At 37.6% G+C, this 7,797-nt stretch overlaps 1 protein-coding gene across 2 annotated transcripts in view; it reads right to left on the bottom strand.

Moving 5' to 3' along the window:
- The window catches only part of LOC125029718 (ras-related protein Rab-11A-like), a 25,027-nt gene extending 18,211 nt beyond the window's left edge, over positions 1-6,816 (bottom strand). The window contains exons 1-2 of one of the 2 annotated variants that reach the window (XM_047619800.1): positions 6,759-6,816; positions 6,510-6,608 (exon numbers count right to left, since the gene is read on the bottom strand). In XM_047619800.1, coding sequence (XP_047475756.1) covers positions 6,510-6,549 — 40 coding nt within the window. In that variant the 5' untranslated portion in view covers positions 6,550-6,608; positions 6,759-6,816. Of the gene's footprint in view, positions 1-6,509 lie in introns of both variants that reach the window. The other variant, XM_047619816.1, reaches the window with a different exon arrangement.
- Positions 6,817-7,797: the final 981 nt, after the last annotated feature.

The raw sequence follows: 7,797 nt of genomic DNA, 5'->3' as shown, positions 1-7,797 counted from the left end.
AGACAGTGTGATTAAGTGGCACCACTGGCCTAATTTTGTTATAATTCCTTTGATCTATTCTTGTTTCAAATTTAGAATGTGTATTAAAGAACACTATTCCCACATAAAAGTTCATGAAATTGTATATTTATGTATGTTTATACATAAGAGAGCACAAACACACACATGCACATGCACGTACATAGACAGAGACAGACAGACAAACCGACACACAAAATCACACACATTCATAAAGTAGAAATCACTGAAGCACATGGCATTAAAAAGTTGTACTGTCACCATTTAGCCACCATTTCCATTCCCATTCCATTGCATTTTCCCTTTACCCATACAAAAGAGCATATTTCCAGTAACAGTGATAGGCACGGTTAGTAGAAAGTGTTAGAGTACAGCTGCAAAAAAAGGCGCAGGCAACCTAACAAACTGTGAACACCCGAACACAAATACGATTGCAAATCATGGGAGAGGTCAACAACGTCAGGAGACAAATCTGTCAGAAAACAATCATGGGAGGATGAAGTGAATTGGCCAGCAACGTGGAAACAAATGTCTGAAGCAGGACTGCAAACCACTACTACTACGTGTGGAGAGAGAAACCTGTCCAACCATATACAGACATGAGGGTAATTAGACATGAGGCCTTTAGCTCTCATATCTGCTAAAATCAATTATCAACCCAACCCCCTTCCCTTCTTTTCCTTTCTCTTTGTGTCTGTCTGTCTCTTTCTTTGAATTCTAGGCAAGAATGTAAACAAAAACTTGTCACTCAGCAGCAGGAAATTTACATATAAATAACCTAGTTCACAAATGTCAAGTTTATCTATAAATAGTTACTTTCCCAGAAATGCTTCCCAACCAAAGTCACAAAGCAAAAGAGACACACACACACACACACACACACACACACACACACACACACACACACACACACACACACACACACACACACACACACACACACACACACACACACAGACACACAGACACACAGACACACAGACACACAGACACACAGACACACAGACACAGACACAGACACACAGACACACAGACACACAGACACACACAGAGAGAGAGAGAGAGAGAGAGATAGAGAGAGAGAGAGAGAGAGAGAGAGAGAGAGAGAGAGAGAGAGAGAGAGAGAGAGAGAGAGAGAGAGAGAGAGAGAGAGAGAGAGAGAGAGAGAATGAATCAATATAACTATACAAACAATAACAAACATACACCCCCCCCACACCATATATCATATATTGTATTTGAAAAAAGATCTACAAAGTATGTAAAAGATATGATCAAATTTCTGTGATAACTAATTACAAAAGTGCTATAAAATATAAAACATCACTATTAAACACCAAAGAAATTATTTCTGTAAAATAATCATCAAAACTGATAAAAAAAATATATTTGGCCTGAGAGTAAAAATGTATAAAGCAAATGACCGTATCAACTCTCGTCATTTCCTTAGTCTTGCTACTACCATCTATTATCAATGAAATCATGGTCAATCCTGTCAACCTATATTAACCAGTAAAAATGATTATTGGCCAAGTACAGCACTACACAGAAGGTAAATCATATATAAGCACATTTGCCAGGCAATTAAGGTAATCATTACTCCAATGGAAAGATAAGGGTCAAAGGCATAGTGTTTACATAGCTAAAGGGTGGAATGAGGTTTTAGTCCACAAAATTAAACTTCCCTTTGCATTACTAGTATCTTTCATGTAAAATCATCTCCAGGCTAGACAAGACAATAACATATTCAAAGTTTTCTTTTCCTTTATCCCTTTCTTTGACACATCAATATCCTGTATGAATAAGATGATTTCAGGAGACACAATTTAAACTGTGCAGACGATAGCAAAACAATAACAATGATGGTGCTGTATCCTAAATACTAAGTCCAACTTCACAAAACATTACAGCAGAAACAATACAGCAGCCTAATTTACGAGCTGCTGATAGTCTAGATAATGATGATGTATACAGCACTGAGCTTAAAACATAGGAAGGTTTATGTAAAATGTAAATTTATATCTTGTCATACACATTTATTTGCATATAAATAATAATGACAGTTTTATTTCAAGAGTGTCATATGAGACAAGAAACATAAATAACAGTAAATGACACTACTTTTCACATGAAGCCCAGAGATCACTTGCAAATATGATAACGCAATCAATAAAAGTACCTAAAAAATAATTTTCAGCAACTGCATGACAGTAGAATGCACTCATGTAAAATGGTGTTCCCTTTAGGCCAACAAATACAGTAATTACAATATAACTGCTTGAATTATTTTATCAAAATTGCTGATAAAGATCAATGGTGCAATCAAAAGGAGTGTCCAATAACCCTACTCTGCAATCCTATTCTTTTCTCATATTCTTTTCCCATTAAAATCTCAGGACATTATTTTAAAAATATAGAAAAAAAGAAAAATATGTACCTCAACTTAATAAAGGGTAATCGACTCAGATCATAGATTTTCCTAATGAGTTTGATAACATTAAATGTACCTCCTTTCTTGCTTCCAACACCTGCAATAATATAAATACAGGGATTACATGCTTCCCCCACAAGATTCTCTGCCGATACATTCAAACTAGAAGTATGATGATGAGGCATCTGGTATGAAAGGGCCTTGTACCTCCTCAGACTAAAGCTATTGGATAATCCTACCTTAGTCCACACTTATCTTTCATCTACAGACTTTTAAAAGGTCAATTTATTATGGTGACTTTGTACGCACCGTTGGACTATTACACAAGTCTTATTCTTAATCTCTACCAAATGGATTCTGTGGCTAATCTGAAAGTATGTATAATTTTACCCCTAAAAGACAAGCAGAACCTCTAGTGAGAATTTGAATTCCTCCTCGACCAAGAATGACGAGCCTCACACGAGCACTCCCCATATCCAAAATATGTGCACACCATGATAAATCAAGTTTGTAAGCAACTACGTCGTATCTTATAGCTGCATCATTCCTCTTCTTTTTCCCCTCTCCTGCTTATCCAGCCGGCACTTTCTGCTCCCCTTATCCCCACTCTCCTCCAGCTCTAGTCTGTCATCCTATATTTAGTGCCAATTTGCTTCAAAACTCTTACCTTACAAAACTAATGTTACGTGATATCTAACACTTTTCTTTAACAAATCACTCTGTGCTAGTGACTTGGAATGGAATGGCATCTATTTCGACCTAAAAACAAGACTTGTGCAAATAATTCACTCACTCGGCATCAACCCTAACCTGAATGATAGATGATACTTTAGCTTATAGCTGTCCCAGGTGCATATACTGCAACATAAGCGGAGTGTAAATAGCATTATCAACTTTATTTTCCTAATCACATATGTAGCTGTAAAATCATTGCCAATTTCAATCACCGTAATCAAGAAACTGATTTTGACTTAAAATTAGTTTTATGAATATAAAAAAGTATCTGGTAACTATGACAACATTATAAATGGTAAATACTGAACTAAATACCTACACAGCTCTCAAGAAGCTCTAAAAAGATCACCAATGTATTATCTATGTACAGGATAATCTTCTGATGTAATAACAAAATGGCTTGTTAACTACTGTTTGTCTATTTACTGTATCAATTAAAATTTGAAAAAAGCAACAACCACCTGTCTTCTCATTAAACACATTTTTCATAAGCAATAAATAAAAATTCCAACTTTGCAGTCTAATGCATTTTGTGACCAAACTATAACTACTTTCCAGTTCCTTCTTTTTCTTAAATGAAGGATTACTAGTATGTTTACCTGCAAGCAATAAAGACAACAAGTCTTGAATACTACAAACAAAAGGCATCTTTATATTCTGCTTAATCTCTTTATTTGTAAAGGATAAGATACCAAGTCCTGCTTTTCAACAAAGGTAAATGAAGACCCATGTTCTAGAAAAACATCACACTGTAACCAATTCCTAATGTCCTTCAAGTGTGTTCTAACATGAGGTCTTTCCCGTGTCTATATGCTTTGCTCATCCTGTCAAAGGTATATATATACTTTTTAATGTTCTGTATGGGCCACAGAAAAATCCTATCCAATAATGAATCATACTTTCTGCCCTCACAATACAAAGAGAAATCCTAAACTACATCCCCGTATGTTCCTTCCTTCACTTTAAAGATGATGTGACCAAAGACACTCATCTATTTTTTACATCACAATTCTTCAATAGTCTATGGTGCTTCTTAAACAACGATCAGAAAATTGCAAAAAACTACTCAAGGACTAAAGTGAAGACAAGGAGACTGATTTAATGCATGAATACATGTTTAGCATCCAACTTGGGAAATGACTCAGCTGTCAGCCATGCTTATGTGATGCAATGGATCAGCATTACAGCTCATTTCAAGGATGACTTGTTAAAGGGGCAGTATTCCCTATTCAAAATAAAGAAAAAGAAAAGAAAAGCAAACAAGGAGACTCCAGTGGGATAAACAAATAATTAGCCACTGCTTATTCCTAGAAATATAATAACAAAGTTATTTCCTTGACTGTCAGCTTTGCTTCCTTTTCCTGCCATGGAGTGTAAAAACAATATCAGTGTATTTAGACTCAATAATAAGCTTAGTAATGGACATATAGAGATAAAAAGATAAATAGCACATGGAATAGACAGATCAATGAATCTTTTTCCTATGACCTGATCATCATAAATTGCAATTAAAATAAATCTAACCCTATGATTAATGCACAACCCAACTGTTGTGGCCCTAAAACTGCAATTATACTGACTTTATTTCATGTGAAAATCACGACTTGAGAGGAGGCCTCAACCCTTAGCTATCCAATTATCAGCAAAGCACAGCTTCCTTCAAATGGTTAATTTTTCTTAATTTCTTTGAAGACTGGAGCCATCACATATTCCCCACAGTTTAATATCTAATGACATGAGCACCTTTCACATTCAGCCCTAAAATTCAAACCAATCTTTGCCAATCCCAATATCCTCCCCTGCAGCACACTGTCTGACTATTATGCTAAACAGAAGCTGTCCACTAAGGTTCCTGTGTGTGGAATTTAGCTGCAAAGACCTGAATGTAAAACAACTTTTGAGATCTGTTTACAAGATGTCCAAAGTGTTTTTTGAACATACTTTTGATTTTCTATTCATTGTGTCCTATTCCAAACCTACTGGAATCTTACTGTGATCTGTGATAAAAGACCTATGACCTAAGAGCAGTATTTGGCATTCATTGTCATCGCCTCTCTTCAACCCTCCGATAAAAACCCTTTATCATGTAAATGTATTAGAAACACTGAACATTATCTGGTTCCTTATATGACTACACTGCCAGCTAAACTTTTACCATTCCCAGAATATGCGTGTGGAGGTTTGTTCGCCCTCTGCTGGCATGCCGAAAGTGCGTAGGCCACCAGCAGTTATATGGGTGTGGCGTGTATGTCTATGGTGGCTGAGTCTTTCAAAAGGTTAATGTAAGCTATTACACATTTTGTCTCTAAATTGTTGGTTACCAATTAAAGAACAGCTTTTGAAGAGTGAAAATTAGGTAAGATTACCCACCCATTTATGATATATTCTTTATATTCGGTGAGTATACTTCTTTAATTGGATGACAAATATCTTTACCAGCATGTTTTAGGAACAAAATCTGGTTAGCCAACATCATAATCCCCTTTCATTTCACAGCTTTAAATCCAATTTATCTTACAGAATATTAAGTAGTTTCTAAAGAGAGCTTTGGGAAGAGACTAAGTATATTTTCATATACAAAGCCACTCATGTCCAAAAATCTATTAGATCACCATTTACATGGCTCAGACTAATGCAAAGTCCTCTTGATCAGCAACTTTCATTCCAATTGATACTACATGAATAATCAATGAACCAACATTCTTTTAATGAACTGCAAGGACAGAAGCAAAGCAGCAGCCTTGAGTTCTTTAACAATTTTTTGCAAATGACAACCAACAAAACTGTCCTAGATGATAAGGGAAAAAAGGCCCCACCACCTCCCTATTTGTGAATGATTTCCAGAAAACTATCTCCCAACTTTGTTGAAAAAAGGGAATCAGGAAAGAACAGCATAAACCCGCCCGCCCTCTCGCTAGCACACGGAGAGGAGAGAATCGGCTCTTTTTAGGCCCTAAACAGGAGGACGACGAGGCCACGAGACCCCCGACCCTCCCTCAAGTTCCCTCCCGAGCACACACAAACCCCCCAAAAGACCCTCTTCCCCCACAATTCGAGGGATTCAAGAGCTTCCCCTTCTCCTTTTTTAGAAAAACCCGGCGTCCCCCCCCGGCCTCGGGAGGAGGAGGAGGCCCGGTGGTGCTCCCACAGGAAATAAATCCATTAGTACATGACGTGTCCACCATCACTTGACTATGACGTCGATCAGCTGATTTGTGTCAACTCGGGGGGAGGGTGGATTGAATTCGCCTTTTCTCCGCCTTTTCTCCGCCTCTCGCCGCTGTCACACTCCTCTCACGCGCACACCAGGCCGTGTTGGACTCACCTTTGAATAAATAGTCATACTCGTCGTCCCTGTTCCCCATCCTTCACGGGTCAAATTTATCAAAAAAGGTAAACAAATGGAGTTCGCCTAGTAAAACCACTGAAACGAGAAAAACAAAACGACTTATCACAAATTCTCCGTCACCATGAAAGAGTTGAGTATGTAATAGATCATTAACTATAATTTCCGCCTCGCTAAGAGCTAAGATGTCGCGGAAAAACAGCGATATCACAGCGGGATCGAGCTCACAGTAAACTAAGATGGCGAACCGTTACGCCTCTCGCCCGCGCAGACAACTCGGCCCGGTCTGCGCACCCGCTCTCGGCGCGCCACGGGGGTTCCGATCCCTTTCCGGCCCGCTCAGGAGAGGCTCCGAGTCCTTATGAAACCCTCTTAAAAGGAATCGGATCCTCTTTCGACCTCCTCCTAAGGGGATCCGATGACTGACTCATCCCCCTGTTGGACGTAGAGGTTCGGAGTTTATGCACGGAGAAAATACTTGATTTATATGGGACTTGGAAATGTGTAATACTGGACGGCATATTTTCGCATTAAAAAGGCAGAGAATAGTGAAAATGTTTTACGATTTTCTAGCTCCTCTTTATAGCAGACAGAAAGCTTCCCTTCTGGAAAAAAATACAAAACTCTGTACATACTTTTTCATTGTTAATGAAGTATGCACAGTCAATATTACTCTTAAAAGCTGACCATTTACGTGCACTTGATAAAGCTAAGGAGTCAGAACCACTAGCATGTCCGGTCTGACAACATTATCTATTTCAAAAGTCAGACCCATAATCTGTAGTACATTTTCTTTCTCCTCTCTCTCTCTTTTTACGTATGACTTTATTCCCTAATCGAATTAGATTAATCAGAAAAATACAAAGACTATGAAGTTTCTTTTAAAAAATCTGTTTATGATATCATCTCATTATCTCATTTATCATGGCCTTAATAGCTATCATTTCAGATAAGATTTTCCTTTTTATTCACGAGTAACGCCCATCCGGCCTCATAATTTAATCCGGCGACGTATATAATAATTACTTAATTGATCATATCCCCGCCTCGACGGCGATATTATGATAGTATTGCTACGAAATATGTGAATTCGTGGTCATGTAATTTCTGGTGAAAATTAAAAATGGAGATTTGTGTGTGTGAATTACCTCTTGAAAAGATAAGAAAACCTCCCATCACGTGACGCAATGCTATTTTGAAAAGAGGTTGTAATATGCGGATTGTATAAAAAATTGTCGTAAAATTACTTATAAAAATGGTAATTATA

The sequence above is a fragment of the Penaeus chinensis genome, chromosome 2, assembly GCF_019202785.1.
Source record: "Penaeus chinensis breed Huanghai No. 1 chromosome 2, ASM1920278v2, whole genome shotgun sequence".
Taxonomy (NCBI): Eukaryota; Metazoa; Arthropoda; class Malacostraca; order Decapoda; family Penaeidae; genus Penaeus; species Penaeus chinensis.
Note: the sequence above shows the minus strand (reverse complement) of the source record. Positions and strands in the feature narration are given on the sequence as shown.